The sequence below is a fragment of the Rhynchophorus ferrugineus genome, unplaced genomic scaffold (assembly GCF_030347505.1).
Source record: "Rhynchophorus ferrugineus isolate W39M unplaced genomic scaffold, kcgeb_rfMv2 rfM9, whole genome shotgun sequence".
Taxonomy (NCBI): domain Eukaryota; kingdom Metazoa; phylum Arthropoda; class Insecta; order Coleoptera; family Curculionidae; genus Rhynchophorus; species Rhynchophorus ferrugineus.
In genome coordinates, this window is record NW_027472588.1 from 35,460,472 (window position 1) to 35,481,556 (window position 21,085).

A 21,085-nucleotide genomic window follows, 5' to 3' on the forward strand; every position below is an offset into this window, starting at 1 on the left:
AAGTTTATTAAAAAAACTTAATTTATGTTATTATTATTACTTATATACAACCTTTTCCGATACACATGTTGAGGAATTCTTGTTGGATTCCTGGTTCTGTCATAAAGAACTATATATGTCAAATTAATTGTTTAAAAATGATTAACAAAACCAAACGTCTTTACTCGTCTTGCTTTTAATGGTCTTTTTTTAAATAACTTTTAATAACTTTTTTGTCTTTACTCGTCTTGCTAGAAATGGTCTGATGTTCTATTTTGAAGTATCTATGTCTATACATAAATTGAAACAACAAATCTTTCTTAATATTATTATATGCTATTAATAATTGTATTATATTAAAGCTATATCTAGAATTTCTATCATTCCTCTACATCAGTTATCTTTACATATTGAGTAGCTACTTAAAATTTATCAAAACAAGCAAAGCGCCAAAATAGCATTTATCTTTTGATAACCTATTATAGTTCAGATCAGTAATGTTTTGAACCTTTTTGAGATATTTGACGACTAGACGAATTTTGTAGGTTGATTTTGTTACATGTATGGACGCATCAGAAATAATTGTGCCTCGTAATTAGAATAAAATGAAAGGGAAAATATTGTCTGATATTGAAACGAATTTACAAATTGCTATAGATAATTTATCGTGATAAAGTGAGCTCATTTTTATTTTGAATACACTATATATTAATAGTTCGTTTTAATTAAACTTTATTATAAAAACATTTTTTTAGTTCTAATTAACAAGAGTCTGATGTACTATTACACTGTACTATACACTTAATATTATTGATTATGACATAATTTGATGAATTATTGGTAACCTTAAAGTGCAAAAAAATACAAAACATAATGCTGAACTAAGGATCTGATAAAGCTACTTATAATGTTACAATAAATGACAACATTTTTAACAGTTTTTTTATGGATTCTGCCCATAAACTCTGCCATTTCGAACCTCCTACAAGTTTTAATATACAATATAAACCCGAAATGGATCTCTTTCTAATAAAATATACAAATGTCCCCTCGATAATAAAAGTGATATATTGTATAAACGCCTCTCAGGCATCATTTCTTGCATTAACAGTTGATTTTTCCGAAAATTCCGAACAATTAATTATTCGAGGAAGTGAGCCCGTAGTGTGGGCGGCACAATATCGAACATAATCTTGTTTTGCAGCGGGCGCTGTCAGGATTTATGACCTCGACGCCTTAGAATTAGAAGAAATCCTCAATTAGTGTGTTCGGAAAGATAAGCCTAGGCATCATTTAATGTAGTGGAAACCCTTTCAAGCGTTTTGACAGCGCTGATTTGTGGCCTCTGCTCAATATTCTTTGAAGGGGCTTTTTGATTTGTTTTAAAAATGCAATAACTGTTTTTTTTTTGGGGAGGGGGGAATTTCGCCCACATTATTGCTGACGATGGCAGAAGAAACAGCAAACTTATAAATGAATGTTGCATATATTTAAAAAATCTAATAAAACAACATATATTACTTAAAATGTACTTTTATTGCTAACTAAATATTTTCTGTATTAGAATATCAATACAAGTATATATTAATTTTTATTGTTTATTTTAACATTTTTGTAAGATTATTTTTTTTACATTCTACAAAATATTGTAACATGCTTATTTTTGGAATGGATCTTGCTTCGATATTTGTTTACGTCTCTGTAGAACTCTAGTGATGTAAAACTGGCCTCAAAAGAGTAATAAAAAAGTTTTTACAACAAAAGTGGTAAAAGATTATTGCTGCGCGTTTTCTTCTCGGTTATAAGAGAAATACTGGAAAAATTAAAATTATTTTATTGACAATAACACTTAAATTAATAAGAGTAGACGGGTATTATAAACTGGTTGTTGACGACAGCCTTCACACTATAAAGTGGCACTAATTGTGTGCTCCCTTGACCAGGTATCTAAATATTAGTAGGTATAAAATATCTCGTATGAAGTGTTACTCTTGGTGTTTATCTGCTCTCTTACATCATCGGATATCTTTGAAGCGGCTGAAATCTTAAGGTATAACGTAAAATTACATCTAAATCTTGGCGTCTGCACTTTCTTTATCTCGAGAGTCTTGTCTGCCCACTACGCCCGATTCGACTCCTAATTTTTTATACACTTTTGGAGAACCGATATCTTAAATTAACCGAAATAATATTAAAATATGCCGAACTGATGCATGTCTCTCGAGTATTTTTGTTGTGATAAATAAACCTGACATAATTAAACCCCAAACACTTAAAAAATACATTAGACGCCTAAACTAATTTCTACAATTATTGATATAAACGGATCATATATCCTTCATTAATATATGAAGTATATATCCAAAGATTTGAATTTTTTTAATGAATGGAAACATAAATTGTTTTTTATATTTGCTTATATATTCAAGCATAAAACATTCTGGAAACTACCTTATATATTCATGTTTTCATATATAACTATATGAGGTTTCATAAATGTGAATAATATTAAATAATAAACGTGTAAAAGCTCATAGTACCGTGGTGATTATGGTGTAATGTTGGTTGGTTGGTTGGTTGGCCAACCATAAATGTATTTAAATGACCTTAAAAAGAGAGAATTAAGAGTTTGATAAAAAATTCAAAACATTCTGATAACATGCTTGACTGTCGAGTATATTTACATGTGTTCTAATATAAATCCAGAAAAATTATTTTGATAGTACATTCACTAATCCCCGGCCTTGTTGTATTTGTTGGAAATAATCGTTCTATTATTGCCATTCAGCGGAAACTGCATCATTGGTAGCGCGACATCTGAACCACCCTACGCATTGAACTAAAATGAATTTTTCAACATATGACAACAAAAGTTTATATATTTTCAAGTTTTTGAGATAAATTTCAAGTAAGTACTATTCATATAATCTCTGACGATATAATATAAAAAAACTTGTCTGACAGTGTACACTTACTGAAGGGCAATCTTACACACACATCTTAGAAGTATACTTGTAAAATACAGACAAAAGCGCTGCAATATACATTAAGATTAAAAGGTGTTATCAGCATATAAAAAATAACCATGTATACATTATTGAGGTTCAGTTTTAACAAAATTTCAGCATGTAATTTTATTAAAAGCATTTAATATAATACCACATAATATATGTGTTATGATACGTTAATATTAGAATAAAAACTTTATAAACCATCATTAACAACGTATTACCGAAATTACTATTCCTATAGAATTGAAATTATTGAAATATTCCTAAAAGGGAGTAAAATACAAGATCCTCTAATATATCCCGTAATAATATGTTTGGATTTCAGTCCATTCATCTACCAAATTCCAATAGATAAACCTGATCGTTAAATAATTATATTATGTCTATTTGATAGACGCACAAACAGTAAAATAACATTTATACATTTACATGAGCCTACATATAGCTATTGCGATATTAGCAATTTTAATAACCATATAACCAATTTAAATAGAGTTAACTCCGTTGTTTTACCTAACTGTTTTAAAAGAAAACAAGTCAAAAATGACTTTTATATCCAAACAAAGACTTTCGAATAATTATGTTTCATATTAATTGAAGATAAATAAAAATATAATTTTATTTTTAAAATCAGTGTCTATTCTACATTATACAGTGTGTTAATTTACAGTAATATATTGAATTATAAAAATAAAATTGCGAACATAAGTTTATATTTTGAAATATTTTCATTTTCAGTTTCATTAACAATATATCAGCGAACTCTATATTACTGTTAATTTTAACTTAAATAGTTACATTTATTTGTTGAGTACTTTTGCCTGATGCTATAGTCAGTAATGGAGATGAAACAACTGATACTAACAACATATGTTAGGTATATATTCTTCCACCATCATATGCTGGCCACAATCACCATCATAGCCCTTCTTATCCCAGGACGTATTTAAAAAGTCGCTACTTTTGTGCCTGCATATAGTCGACCAGATCCAAACTTGAGATGATATTAAAAGTTTGTTGAGGCCGGAACAAACATCGTTACATTGCCATGATATCACTGCGCGTGTATTTTAAAAATTAAAATCGTTGATAAACTTGATTACACATCACTTGGTATGAGCACTGAAGCTTGAACAGGTTACTTACCATTCTCAATAGTAGACCAAACTACTAAAAAATCTCATAACTTAAAATCGCTTACTAGCTAGTTTTTGAATATGTTGGAAATATAAAATTAGAGGCGATATAGACCAAATGTTTCCTTTTTAAATTGCCTTTTTTTTCAGCTAAATATTAGCGAGGTACTACATGAGAGAATACTGCCAATTTTGTATCTGTCCCTCCCATTTTTATATTAAATGAAACAGAGTTAAAATCTATTCAAAGAAACCTTTACTTAGTATATAAATATGAATAAAGATGAATTTTACTTAAATTTTAGTTTTTTTAAGTTAGTTAGTTGTTTTGTTAAGTACCTAAGTTAGTAAAGTTGTTTTGTTACAAATTTTCATTTAATGCCATAGACCAACACCGATCAATAAACAGTAATGTTATATTATATTTCTGTTCTAAAAACAGTCAATGGAAAATTGTAACTACTAATTCAGTTAAATGCGCGCTTCGGCTCTTTTTCCATTGGTGATTATAGACACAAATGTATGAAATTCTTTCCATATTATATATCTAATTACTACTCTCTAATCTATAATACTAGTGGCAATGTGAATACATAAATGAAATTATTATCCCAAATATGTTGACATCAAAATGTTCAATGAATGAAATTTTGACATTCAAAAAGGTTGAACAAACATCGAGATACTTTAAAAATTGGAAACATAAAAAACCTAATAGTTCCCAAAATAACATAATACACTCAAAAATATTTTGCTCTCTAATATTCAATATGTTGTTATTTTTTTCCCATTACTAGCTGTACTGGAAATTTTTTTTTATTAATCGTCTAGAACGTCAACAATCTGCCCGTAGGCAATAAGTATTATTATATGATTTCAGTTATATACTATAACTATCCTGACATGTAATGGAACACTTGAGTAAATAACTCTATGTGTCTATTAATGTTTATTAATCAGTTCGTACAGCAGTTTGCGTTTGAACTTACGCGCTTCACTGTCATCGCGTACATTTAACTGTTTGGCGAGTGATTTGACTCCCATTATGGGTTCTATGGAGATATCGCGATGAATCAGTTTGTTAGACACGTCATATGGGGAATCGACGATAACTCACAATATTTTATTCTGGAACCTCTGGAGTGTACCTATATTGGATTTGCTAGTAGTACCTCACAGTTCAATACCAAAGATCCAAATGGGCCTTAGCAGTGACTTATACAGCAAAACCAATGTTTTGATTTTACATCTATGTAATTTTATTCTACAAACATCATGCTTCAAATCTCTATATTTATACTTCTTTAAATATGTCAAGTTTCGTGACTGAAAACGTGCTATTCCGACACGCATTTTTTAAATTATTATTTAACCAAAGAAAAAATATTAATATATTATTCTGAACAATAGTTTTCCTATATACTATTGTGTTATAATGTACATTGTTACTTAAAACCTAATTATAAAGAAAACATAAAACCACATATTTAGGACATAACGTTAAAACCTAGTCGCTACTGAAACTAGTCGACCAAAAGTAATAGAATGAAACACTCGATAGTAAAATACCAGTCTATCATCATTTAAATCAATAGTTTGGGTTATTACAGTTCGGAGCAATATTTCCCAACGCTATGATGCTATTGATTACAGTAACTTGAGTTTGTTAAGAAAGTAGTTCACATAATTATAGCAACTGCAAATGCTTCACTGACTTCTTTCAGTTGCTGATTTGCTTTTATCTTCAATCCACTTGACTACACCTGAGCCTGTCTTGGCAATAAAACGATAAAATATCTAAACTACAAAAAGATATGGATTCGTTATGGTTTCTAAATATACAAATTAAAATACTACAATTTTATATAAAGAAATATTAAAGCAAGTAAATAGTACTCAGCGAATATTAATAATTTATGAATATATCTACGTCGGAGACGACTCTGTCTAACAATTGTCTCCTTTGAAAATGTCGCGGTGCCTTTCCACTGGCACTGATTTATTTCCCGGAACGGTGTGTACAACTTTGTCATTCCTCCGTTTTGTAGCGGGTGCCGCCCGACCCGTTAACTGAATTCAAATAGTCACGCCAGTTCATGCTGACGACAGAGGTTGGCGCGCTTCAATATCGTCAACCGCATCCGACACGTCCGTGGGCACACTAATACACAAACACACGCGTACACCGCGGAGCCATTGTTCGATCCAGGCCGTGTAGGCTGCAACAGAAACGCGAACTCGAGAAAAAATCACAGACGATTCCGAAATTATGTACGGTTATCGTATGTTGTCGCGCTAGAGTCAACTCATCTACACTGAATAGCATTTAAAAGTTTGTAAAGATTTTTATCATTTTTTTCACGTTTTCATAATTTTACTGATTATGAAACACCGGTCATATATTAGATGACTTAAAACTATACAAATAAAGTATGTACATCTTAATTTATAATAAAATAATAGGAATATGTCACACTAATAACACCGCACTAAATCAGAGATATTCACTATGCATGCTAGTTTTTAATACATTTGATACACCTCACTGGTCTGATTGCACTGACGAGTGGCACTACTGTGCAAGTTTAGCTTGAGTCACCGCATTAAGCTTTCATTATCTAAAAATAGAAGCAAATAGACTTCAAGTGTTTTATTTTAGTACTTAATATTATTTACCGGAAATTATCTATAGTGAGTTTACTTTCTCACACATTAAAAGTGTCAGTTCTGCCATATTTAGATACTCAGTTAAAGTTATTCAGAAAAACAGAATACCCTAGGTCAGAGGCCACTAAGCCTCGTTGCTCCGAACATCGGATTACACTATCAGTCCGAATATAAATTTATTTATTCGCAGCAAATATTCGCGTGAGCAAGCAAGCTCGGCCATATCTGGTACTTTCTAGCATAAAAATAACTTCAGGTTCGTTATACAACAGTTTGCTCGACGATAATCTGTAGTATTCGGGGATATAAGTCCCTGATTCAAAACCCATGTTATCTGAGTTCAATCTAAACTTTAATAAGAACACATATTATCCGCACTGATAAAATAAACAGCAAGTTAATGTTGAGTTAGGGGTATTCCTAATTTTCCTTGCGAGTTGATTTAGCTCAGTTCAACTGATTAACTTGAACTACATATCATAGTCCAAATTACTAACTTAGAGATTTGACCAAAACACCCAATCGAAGTGGTGCAATGCGGATAGTGTGTCTACTACGTATTCCTATAGGGACTACCAGGAAGTCAACAATATGTTCTCTATGATTCGCTCGATCTGTGCATGCGCATTTGGATAATCTACGTCAAGTTATGTTTAATATTTTCTAATATTATGGTAATGTTTTACTGACTTGTTAAATTCTTATATATGGTTGTGAAACTTTAATAAAATCTATAAAAATATATCAAAACAATATGTCTAATTATGGTAATAAAGGAAAGTAAAACACTATAGGGTAGCTGTGACAACTTAGTAAATCTAATCTCAGTAAATATCCGTCAGTATACTGAATATTACCAGGAAGACATTCATTCGAAAACGTAATTAATATAAAAATATGAATAAATATTACCAGGATAGAATAATTTTCAAAGCTTCCATAATGGCAGAAAATGTAATATGTAACTAGTTATTTAATACTCATAGGTCGTTGTTTCCAGTACTCATTAAAAATAAAATATGATTCGAAAGCATGTATAATAAGAGTGTGTAAAGATTGCGTCCCGACTGTGCTTCACAAACTATTGTACATGTTTAGAGTATACAGTACAGATAGATAACATTAATTGAAAAAATATAAATTTACAAGAGAAGAATCCGAACATACAGGGTAAATTTAGAGCACATTGATGTTGCCAAAAAATTATATGCAAAGAAAATATATGAATAATATGTGAATATATCGATGCTGTTATTTTGATATTGAAATATACCATATTTGATCTTAACATTGATTAGTTTCTCTCGTTTAAACTATCCAATGAAACAGATCAAAACGGTAGATTAATAAATTCGGTAACAGAATAAGTATTAATAATACAAGTTTGATTTTATTTTAGGATTTTGAGTTTTAAATTCGATTGATTTTGTAGTGTTTTCATAGATCGATAATGTCTTCAGATAAATTTACTTCTCAAAGAAAAACAGGAAAGTAAGCAGTAATAACGTCAAACTAAACTAAATTTAAATGTTATTCATTTTAGGTGCGCCTGTGCAGAACTTGCCAGTCACATACTGCATCCTGTTTACTTCCCTATAGTCTATTCTTACACCCCTTTACGTACTCATTTTGAACATATTTACACAAAATCCGTTGGTATTTGTCATATTTTGATGGAAAATGACGTTTTATTGCACAAAACACAGAGGAATTAAGTGTGTATCTCCCATGTATTACCCGTAAAAGAGTTTAGCGTTCATTTGCCACCAGAGGGCGCGACTGACAATATAAGTAGCGGGAAATTTAAAACATTTTATTAATAATAATAGCACTAATAAAAGTAAAAATGCAATAAAAGTATAAAAATACTATTATTTTATTTAAACACATCTAAAATTTACATTGCAAATATTATTTTGAAGGAGAATTCTTAGAATTTTCTATGATTAATGATAATATATTATACTAACAATACATTCAAACGTAATATAACACATTTAACACAAAAGTTATTCCTCTATATATACAAATATTAATAAACTATTATAAACAAATTAAAAATACAATTAATATTATATATTAAACTTAAATATAACTCGGTCCAATACAGAGTATTGTACTCTGATATATATGTGGGAGATTAGTTATTTTGAGATGTCTTTTTAAATATTTTTTGCCAAATATTTGTTGTAAGCATATAATTGTGCGTAATTTATATAAGCTGTGTTATATTTAGATGTTGCAATAAAAAATATTTTTTTGCCTTTTGCTATTCTGTTCACATTTCTCATCCACCAAAACAAACAACAGCTAACTATTATCCTTCTAATCACGTCTCGTTGAAAATTTTCAGTACAGTTGATCTTTTTAAAAAATACAGGCATTTGGTGTTATGAGTTATTGGACAAATCATTTCCAACGCACCGTACAAAATAAGTATTTTCAATATTATATTACTAGTTTAAGTATCATTAACATTATGAAACTGTGATTTATTAGGAACGCTTTAATATCATAATGAGTTAATAAAATTTGACCATATAGACGTGTAGAATATTACATAATTTATGATCGATATATCGGTAATGTCCCAGACGCAACCCAATATTATTTATGTGCGTATATGCGCAATATACGCGATGTTATTCAGAATTAATCTCATTTAAATTTGTTACAAAAAAAATAACAACAATGAACTGACATTCCGAATATAAATCGAGTTCAACTCCAATTTTAATAAACATAATTTAATAGAGTAATCGAAATAGGTATAATTTCTACCTCAATTTCGGCAAAGCTAAATAAATTTCGGCCGAATAGTTCATTTATACAACGAACGTCTTTGAATTTTGTCAGGGGACCAAGCAATTTATACGACAATATAAATGGTAAGAGCTCTTCAGCAAAAACGTATAATTTATTCATTTTGTTCGAAATATATTTCAATGTTCTTTTCTGACTACGTTGATATTTTAATCCTAAATTTATACTTAATTTTTTTATAATAACAAGTATCGTTACAGGATATCCAGATAAATAAGTTATCAAGTTCCTGCTAAATGTTTATTTGCTGCAAAAAGTTCGTTTTTTATTTTGTAGAACAACCTTCAACGGTTTAATAGAGTTTTCAGTTACTGGGTGTACGATTGTTAATTGTATATTTTTCAATTTGATTTAAGTGTTGTAAAATCTAGAAAATAAGTTTCATTTTCTAGATAATGATAAGGTACATGTTACTATAAACTTCTTTTCCGATATTTTGTTCGCTGATACAGATGTTAAAGCCTTTAGTGCGAGACGGATCGCTTGTTATTGTAAATATCAGCGGCATCCAGTTAGAGCAACTACAGGAACTAAAGTACTTGGGATCAGTGATACAGGAGAAGAGAGTCGTCTTTACTCTAAGATAATATGAATAATCAGTTAAAATGCAGCAGATTTCGCTTCTCTAATATGGTGTGTGTGGATGCAAGGTTTGAACAATATTACCATCGGTATGTTTAAACATATTATACCAGTTTTTCTTTGAGATCATTTTAATGATGAAATAATTTGACTAAGATGGGACGATCAGTGCAGAATTGAGAAAAAAATCACAAAATGCAGGCACAGTTAAGAACAGTTTGGTAGATAAATTTCATAGAGATAGAAATTTATAAGAGGTGCTCTAATTCAGAACAGTTGTGAACTTAAGTTTTGAAGCAACTAATAAGAGCATATTGGTTAAAAATTACATAACTTCTAGATTGATGCTTATCACGCCGTATAATATAGATTAGGCGTCTAATATATGTGTTTAATGGAGTGTATTTATGTCAGGTTTATTTATGAATGAGTCAAATCAGATAACTACTAATAGTTAAAAAATAGTAATATTGCATTATCTGAAACCATATTTATACAGAAACACTTTTTTTGTAAAAACACATTATTTGGTAAAAAGAATAATTAAATGACAGTAAAACTGTAAACCAGGTGATACCAAAGTTTAAATCGGTGCATATTGATATCTAATTTATGAGCTTGTATGATTGTATAGAAATTAAGCTTGAAATAAGGCGTATTTTACGTAGGACAAGACAGTCGAGATAAGAAAACAAGTTCGGATGACAAGAACCAGACGGAATACATTATCATTTCAACGTTTTGAAACATCTACGAGGATGTACATAATCAGATAAATATCGAGAAACGTGTTGACTTTGTGGGCCCTCTATCGAGACAATGCAATCACCATTGAATAGGTTTTTCCTTCATAAGAAAGAATTACTAATAAAGCTATGAGAATAGTTATGCCAGTCTATTATATCAATATGAGGTACTCCAGGGAGAAGTACAGGGGATAAAATGTGATGTATCCGTCTAGTTAACCACGAGCCTTCAATGTCACGTAATAGGGTAGACTATTGTTGTCATTAAATAGATTATTTCTGTAATTTAGATTTAATTAAATAAGATAGTTTGTAACTTTACAGTTTTCTTTTTACATTCCAGGGAAAGAATTTACGAAACACAAGTCATTGTTTTACAACGGTAAATCGATGTCACATATAGAAATTATCATAACAATTTGACACAATTACAATTGTGCTGTTGCTTTCACTTAGGAACTGATAATTAAACAACATTAACTCCTATATGGCGATTAAACACCACTAACAGATGGGAGAAAGTTACGCTACCAATTTGATTGCCCGACATCTTGGTCATGTGATGTTTCGCTTTAACCATTGTGTTGTGTAGACGTCCAAATTTTATTACGGATAAGTTTACGCCACAAAAACGAGCAGAAACCGTGATAATATTTATTGAAAATAATCGTTCTTGCAATCGTAATTGTATTTGGAAATTGGGTCAAAAATATCTTAATCGTCCAGCGCCTCACAAAATTACAATTTATCGTTTACATGCAAATTTTCGACAGTACGGTAAGACAGCAGGCAGACCCCGTTCTGGAAGACAACGGACGTCTCGTAACGCTGAAAATGAGGCTCTGCTACGGTTGCAGATTCTCCAGAAATATCAATTCGGGGACATCGTTCACAGTTACACATTTCTGCACGCAGTTTAAGGCGAATTTAGAAAACTGATTTGAAAACTTACTACCGAGAGATTCTGATCTACGAGTTGAGTACAGTAATGCTATGCTAAGGTTATCTGGTGAAATTGAAAATTTTTCGTCTAATATGATAATGAGCGATGAAGCCTTTTTTTTTCAGTCGCCACGTCAATAAACAGAACAGTCGGTTTTAGATAACACATAATCCTCAATTAATTCATGAAACATCAAAAAACCGCTAAAAACAACTGTATGGTGTAGTATTCATGCTAGAAATATCATTTATTACTATTTTTTTAAAATTACCAAGATGTTGCAGTTACTGTTACTACTGAATGTTACCAAGACATGATTCGAAATTTTCTTGTGCCTGAAATGGAAGAGCAAGCACTAGAGAACATGTGGTTTCGCCATATTATGGAGAGTTAAATCCCCGGATTTAACAGCAGCAGACTTATTCTTAGGGTTTTTTTTAGAACCCAGTTTTTGTAATATTATGTAAATTAAAGTTTATGTAATTTTGAACAAGTTTATGTAAAAAGGCCCCAAACGATTCAACATCTTAAAGACAATATTTGTCACCAAATTGAAGAAATTCAACCTCAGATGCTGCAGGTTGTCATGAAAAATTCCTTAAAAAGAACCGAAAGTTGCAAACCGAATAGCAGCCACTATTTAGCCGATATAACTTTTCAATCATAACTAAACAAAATGTGAATACCATATAAACTTTTTATGAGAACAAAGCTTACTTACCTTTTTAGCAAAGTTATATTCAATCAAAATGGTAGCGGGACTTTTGCCCCACATTGTATATCAATACAACTTCAATCCCTACCAGATTTGTTAGAAATAACTATATAAGATTTTTATAAGAAATCAAGTTTTTTATATCAATTCTCTTCTGGTAATAAATTTTATATTGCGTTAAATTGGAAATAAAGCTTTGCTGAAAATTCTTCGCCTCATATATATCTGTCTCTGGGGTTCAGAGCAGGAACTACGAAGTAAATATTGATAGAAATGGAACAGAAAAAAACTAATCATGTATTTATTTGTTTTATTGGAAGCAATAAAATGAAAAAGACTTTTTTTTTTCTCGATAGTCGGGAAATATAGGACCTCCATACCGAGAAGCCAATTTATTTATATCGTTTTAAAGCTCCGATCCTGTGTGAACCACTTGGCAATCGTCCACATACCAAGCTCGGTTGTTGTTACTGTTTAAAATGTCGTCGAGTCGATAATGTCGAAGCGGCGACTGCACAATAAATAACTCGGGACTGTGAAATTGAAAACTTTTAAGACTGTTTTGAAAAGTTCTCCTGTTTTATTTTAGGTTCAACATTCCACAAGTGCGGACGAGGCTGGAAAAACTGATGGGGACCCACTATGTGAGCTTGATCGAGCGCGAGTTCATGCAAAAGCTGCAGGAACGCATACTGGAGGATTACGAGGAACAAATGCAGAAAAGAATCAAAATAAGAGAGGTAACCACAAGGTGTATTTATTCTAGCTCAATTAGCATTACGACTTTTAAACGGTTAACATTGATTGTTATATTGTTCAATAAATATATAGAAAGGAAACAAAAAAAGTGGAAGGAACTACTTTAATCTGTCAGTATTGTTTCCCTTGTTGTTAGAACAAATTCATTGAAGTGAATGTATTTTAACAATTCTATTTCTGAATTCGACCATTATAGTGATTTTCTGAAAGATTTATCTGGTTCTACGTTACCGTTACAACACAATTTATTGTTAAGAGTAACAAGTGAAAAGTCAAAGGGAACTAAATCTGGCTAGTAAGCCGGTTTCGTAGTTGCGTTATCTTGATGGCGAGTGATTTTTTCTTTTGTAAGATATTTTAGGCCCTTTATCGTCGATTTTTCAGTGTATCAGTAATTCAGGAATTATCTCAAAATCACAGGCTTTATTACACCTTCTTAATCTTGCCTATTATTCGCACTATGAAAGCTCTTGTTTAGATTTTAGATAATGACAGTAAATCCAAGTTTCATCCATATTGAAGAATTTTATTTGTTAATCTCTTCACACTTCAACATTCTGCCCGTGGGTAATAAGTATTTTTTATGATTTCCGTTATACAATATAACTCTACGGGCTTCTAGAATATGGCTTCAGTAAGTGATCTACTCTAAAATCTTATAATCTATATCTTATTCTAGATACTATTCTAACTGGTTTTAGAGATTATTATTTCTCACTTTATGTCTGTTAATCAGTTTGTATGGTAATATGCGAATGAGTAATAACGAATTTAACTGTTTGGCGAGTGCATTGGGATGCACTAACAGTCTTTCAGCGTACGCTGTACTAACACTTTGAATCCCACTCGTTATGTGTTCTGAATTAGTTTGTTGGAGGCGTAATAATATGAAGCATCAACGACGATACGCAATACTTTATTCTGTAACCTCTGAGGAACAGTTACGTTAAATTTGCTAGCAGTACCCCACAGTTCTATACCATAGGTCCAAATGGGCCCAAATATTAACCTATACAGCAAAACTTTGTTATCTAAGGATAATTTAGATTTACGCCCTATCAGACAATACATTTGGTTTAGTTTCAGCCCAAGCTGTTTACGTTTTGTCATTATATGTTGTTCCCATGTTCAAGATTATTCAATTTTACTCTTCTATAAAGGGTGAATGTCACAACGGTAGATTTTGTCTAATTTGCTTTGATTCTCGATGTTTTCAACCACAATTCGTATTAACATAGTACAATAGTAGTGTATTACAATATTATTAGTACTTTTAACTGTTAACAAATATTGGTTTCAGTTTGGCCGTGGATAAATATATTAAATAATCAAACTTATCATTTAAAGCAATGTATTAATATAGCTAGTTGTAAATGTTGTAAAGATATATTTAAATTATATTAGTAATTTTCAATCAATTTTAAGTTATAGTTATCTTGAGTATTTTTTAGTGAAAAGCGGAGTCTTATTCATTGATTTATTAAAATTAATGAAACTTTTTGGCTGTCCAATTGCTCCTGTCAACTTTCTGATATTATCAATCTATCTTTCTTATTATTTAGATGACCGAAACCGCCTAAAATACATCCCGGCTACTCTTCTGACAACCTTAACTTATCCATCATCGGTTATTTCCTTTCCATGTCTTTTATATCGATATAAGCACTATCAAGAATCAATAAGTTCAAACAGAATTATGTGATTGATTGGCCATATTCTGATTGAAATAATTTTACTTCTTATATAATTGTTATTTTCTCGTATTTTGTTTCGTTGATTCCAATTGCAGTATTCTCATAACTTTGCTTGTTGTTTCTAATACTCTCGTAACTAACTTTGGTGAAACTAACGTGGGAGGTGATAAACAATCACGTCTAATCCATTTCAGCACCGTTTTATTAAATTCGTAGCCTTATTCCGCATAGCCACTATAAAACTGAGTATTTTTCAAGTTTATGAAATTAAAACTTCAAGCTAAATAAATTTTAAAGTTATCATGTTAGTTAAAACTCATGAATTATGCTGCCATTTTTTGTTGTACGTAAATAATATATTAATTTTTAGATTACATACTGTAATTTTTTATATAATAACAAAGTCTAACGTAAAAAAAAATAAATTTAAGATTAGGCATTCCGGAAAGAGTAAAATGAAGCCAGATAATGTGATTTATTAGCTCTGGATGATGTCCTGGACTGTTGTCCTCGTTAAGATACACTTTTTTATTTGATTTTTTAATAGATAGTTTTAAACTTACCTATCACTGGTAATACTTTTCCATCGAGTACTAAAGCCTCTTTAAAAGGTAACAATTTACAGAATGTTTCAAAATGTAGAATAAAGATAGCATTATTGATTTACCCAGTCAAAAGATATTGCGTTTCGAAAATGGAGATTCCAAAAGGTTAGTTTCATAAAATTTCGCTTTTTGCTATGCACGTAATAGTTTTCTTACTTCTGGTTTATGTTATTGAGTGATTAAATCAATTTTCTATTGCTATATCGAATCTCGCCGTGGTAATTCAAACATTGAAAAGGTCTATGAAACTATTTAAAATATAGAGCTATATTAACATACTTCATCTAGTGATAATTTAATTTTAGAAAATGGAAGCATTTCTAAAAATTTATAACAATATAAAAATAATTGTCAAGTTCTGCCTTCCTTTAGACCTCCTCGTTCTAATATCTATTTTATCGTTATAAAATTAGTCAACTAATGGGAGTGAAACATGTAACTGGACTTTTTAGGAACCTAGTAACTGGTGAGGTATTGCCTAATCTTATTTATTGTTCTCTTTAATTAGCTTGTCATTCACCTCGTATATTTGTTTATGTTTTGAATACACCGTATTTTAGTCTAAGATCTCGTAAAGATCGATTTTCGTCAGATATTCTAAGGTTAAGTATTTTAGAAAACCCATATTTTTAGAAAATTTTTAAAATTTTAAATTAATTTCGCAAAAAACTTAACTTCTTTAACAAAACTTTTAAGCCGATTTACACGATAAAATTGGATGTAACAAATCAACTGAAAAATCCTCGGCCTGCTGTAGTAAAACACAATTTTTTACATCATACACTGATTTTAGCGATCATCCAACTTTTCGATACCATTTTGGTAGTACGATTCGTCCTCTTTTTTCGACAAAAATGTGTTCCCAGTGAGCATTCGTTTGAGATCTGATAGTCACTGGGGGTCAAATCTCGAGAATACGGTGGATGAGGAAGCAATTCGAAGCCCAGTTCATGGATTTTTGCCATCGTTTTCACTGACATGTGACACGGTGCCTTGTCTTGGTGAAGTATCACTTTCTTTTTTTTTCAAATGCGACCGTTTTTCGGCGATTTCGTCCTTCAAACGGTTCAATAACTCTGTGTAATAGCCGCTGTTGATGGTCCTTCCTTTTTCAAGGTAGTTAATGAAAATTATTCCATGCGCACCCCAAAATATAGACGCCATAACCTTGCCAGGCGACTATTGCGTCATCCCACGCTTTGGAGCGGGTTCATTGTGTGCAGTCTACTCGGATGACTGTCGATTGAATTTTGGAGTGAGATAACGGAACCACGTCTAAATTTAGCATACTAATCCTTGATAGTTGATTTTCCTGGGGCCGAGGGAAAATTCGGCGTTAAGCCATTTTTTGCCTTAACTGTATATTTTCCCTTCAAAAAGCAATATTTTATCAATACGCGAAATTTCTTTTTATCTATTTTTTTCGTTATAACAAAAGTTGCCTCACTCAAAATGCTATAATTCACAAACTAATGATCCGACAGCTGTCATATTCACACACGCATCTTTTGAGGGTTGGGGCTAACTAAACAAAATATCGAATTAATTCTTGTAGCGCCATCTTTGTGTTAGTCCGGGGACTTTTCAATTTACATGTTAAGCCTTCTCTACACATTCTTCTATCGAATTAAAGTAAAACTGTATATCGTAATTAAGCATGTATTTTTTTTTATCTTAGTTCAACCCCACTACCTACTAATTTATATGATTTAAGCTTATATTTATTTTCCATCTTACTCTGTCTGAATCAAGATATGATTTGCTTAATTACAGTCACCGTATGATTATATAAGGACCGCCAGAGTTACAAAATAATAACCAATTGTATTAAAAAATAATGTATATTAAAGTAAACAAAGAAATAGCTTAACATAATACATAACACAATCCCAAATACAAATAAAAAGTGTAAAGTTGGTCTGAATATTTACTATATTTTCCTTTTTCAAAATTCTTGTTTTTTGTCACATTGATTGATCACAAAACTTTCAGGAAGACACAAAAAAGTTTGAGGTTATAAAACTGTTTTGTACGAAAAAAAAAACGTAAATTGTATATATCCTTAATAATAAAATATCCACTTTAGGGTAGACATCTTTTAAACTCGAGAACAAGTAATATTTCCACGTGTATTTTGCTTAATCTTGGATATTTTTTGTTGCGTATACGAAACAATGTTTTAACTTTCACGCACGCCGAACTCATTGAAGAAACTTTTCCTCTCGTTGCCTGCGTTCTCGTAAAGTTTGCTTCAAGTTACGTGGGCGATTACGTTGATCTTGTGTCGTATGTGTCAACTATTAAGTTTTCGAAATGTTTATATTATAATTATATATTCAGTCATTTTGATATTGTAAATTAATAATTTAATTACTTCATATAATTTAATATGTATTTGTAATAGAATGTTTTCAAAAAATTGTTCTACTGTGGCAAACTCCATTTTCATCATATTTCGTTGTTTTTTTTACTTCCGAAAAATACGAGATTTGCTTCAAAAATTTTAACTTATCCAGGCATCTACCATGGCTGCTATAATGCTAATCCATTGGGTATATTGGTCCCTTTCTCAAATATCCATGTCTCAATCAAATACATATATTGAAATAATAAGTTCTTCATTTTATTATATTCTTTCAAAAATTGTATTATTTTAGAAGCAATATCCTATATCTGTTCCATTAGACTCCAATTTCCTTTGAAATAATTATATTAAATTATGTTTGTACTAAAATACTACTCACTGTTTTTATACATTTCATATAATTAATCTCTGATAGAGCTAATATCAAGCTGATCTTGATTCTTCACCCTCGTCTTATGAGGACAATTTTTTTCGGTGAATTCAAAATTATATTTTTAATTATTTGATATATTTCAGTGACCGTGTCCATACTAATAGTCACTGCAGCTGCAACATGAAAATATTTTCAATAAAAATCGCAGTAAATTAATATTTAACGTTTATCATTTACAAATGGACTGGGTACCAAAAAAACTCGATATTTGGATTCCAAATGAATTACTGCTACATTTGCAGGGGAACGTTTTATAGTCCAAGCTTCTATTTTAAAATCGCTGTTGAAACTAGACAAAATCGAGACAGTTTTTTAAGCAGATGTCGTCGAAATAAAAACCATTGACAAAAAAGTTAATCACTTGCGACAAGATTGTGCGAAAAAGATCGTGATGAAGACCTTCACACACATTTGCAGATACGCATTTCTAGATTCACAAACATTTGCAAAGCCTACATTGACACCAAGCAAACTGATGTCGACAAATTGGTCGGATTGAAGAGCAATTGAGACTATATATCTTGTAGTGCAGACCTTTCTCTGTAAAATCACCATTTGTTCCGATCCTCTGAAACACTCTCTTTTTGCTCTAAAATAAACCAGAAATATCAGAACTTCGCCAAGAACCCAACCTAATCTATATTTTGAATATTCTATAAATGTCAGTTTCTTATATTTTTTGCATTTCTGTCTAATTAATATCCAATCAAATTCGTAATTATTAGTAGGTTAATCCATTTTTTCTTTCATTATATCCCCAGTCAATGAAATTATGAAACCATTGAAAAGAAAACCTACCATGCCTTTTAACATAAAATCTCGCAGAGTCCGAATTAATCAAATTAGAAAATGCATCAGATGTTTCGTACTTTTACTGATTAAAATGCTATTAGGCTCCCTATATATAGACTATAATTATATTTTACTGTCTGTTCCTGTTCATTCATAATTCTTTCCGTTAATAAAGGGATTATTAATAATATAGAAATATTCCTTTGTTCAATTTAATACTGAAATATTTCAGTAAATAAAATTATAAGTTCACTAATTTAAAATACATTTATATTTTATTAGCTTTTAGTACCTACAGGGCATACGCAATAATCAATAAAACTCCAGTTTGGTCCATAGGTAGTACTATTAATGCCAGATCAAAAATAAAACGCAAAAATATTAGTACTGAGTCCACCAAACATAGTAGTTTCAGTTGCTTTCGATAGACGTACAGCATTTACCTAAAAGAACAACATTCTATACCAGATAATACAGACCGATGTTAGGAATTATTTAAATGACATCAAAAGGTCCTTATAGGGTATATAATAGATGAATAATCAATGAAATAAATATGGATGCACTAATACACATTAAAACTAATGAGATCGTGAGTTGACTAGATAACTAAAGTTAAAAATACTAAAAGATCATTGGAATCACTATGTCACTACAAAAAAAGGATATCTATGAAAATGTTGAATTTATTGTTTATTGCCAAAATCTATGAATAAGAAATGTAGTATTATTTAATCAGGAAAATGTTACACCTAAACACAAAAGCTTGTTAAAACTTTACCTGGGATTACATTAAAATGTACCTGTTTTCGTTATCATCTTCATGATGCTAACGCGGCTTATAACATGCGCACCATCGTAAACAAAGTGTCAGATAGGGTAAAACACATTTTAAATTATTTTACCCGAAGAGTGCATTAGAGGACTTGATATTTTTAGCAGAACTTATTTGGCTTAGTAACTACGTATCATTATTTATGACTTCAAAATGTTTTCTTGGCTTAAACAGTATAGAAGGTTTATGTAATTCAACTTTACATAAAATATGTTTTATATTTTATTTCTACATATTTTTATTCGTGACTGAAAATAGTATTTTTACACTAGTGCTATATATAGACAATGTAAATAACTGCATATATTGTATAAATGAATCAAACATATGAATGTAAATACTAAATAATACAACACGAGATTACTACATACAACATACGGTAAAGCTACTGTCTCTTATATGTTAATTAGTGATCGCCCATTGGTCGAAATGCGATCAACATTGCCCTGTTCTTTGCTTATTTCTTCCACTCCTCAATCTTGGCCTTGTTGATAGCTTATCTTCAATTTATCTTCTATGGATTTGGCTAATCTACTGCTGTCTATTTTGTCTCATGTTCTACGTAAATAATAACTCACCAAAAAATGATGAATTAAAATTATACGAAGCTGTTTTAAAATTGTTAATATTCCTTGCAACTTTAATTTTAAATCTTGATGTACAAATTAGCGTAATTATTACCAGAAATAGGCTAGTTTAATGTTATCCTGTGTTAGTGTTTGTCAGCTATAATTGTATGCCATAACTCTTTAATAGTTGCATCATATTAAATAACACTTGAAATTAAATAACATCGTTTAATAATGTGTTAAGACACTCACTTTTGGTTATAATAATGTTTCATGTGTGAAATTTAGTCATCCGATTCAAAATGGCCTGCGGGCATTTTGCGACACAACGCTGGCAGATTCTGAAATTTAAATATTATGTGTCCTTAGTTAATTTATATACAACAGAAACTACAAATAATATTCCCTAAAAGAGTTGAAACTTGCAGCGC

General features: G+C 30.7%; 1 protein-coding gene across 1 annotated transcript in view; it reads left to right on the forward strand.

Annotated features, from left to right (window-relative positions):
* Positions 1-21,085, forward strand: part of LOC143203171 (uncharacterized) — a 45,464-nt gene that overhangs the window by 14,217 nt on the left and 10,162 nt on the right. Inside the window, exon 2 of the mRNA XM_076415307.1 lies at positions 13,192-13,342. Coding sequence (XP_076271422.1) covers positions 13,192-13,342 — 151 coding nt within the window. The remainder of the gene's footprint in view (positions 1-13,191; positions 13,343-21,085) is intronic.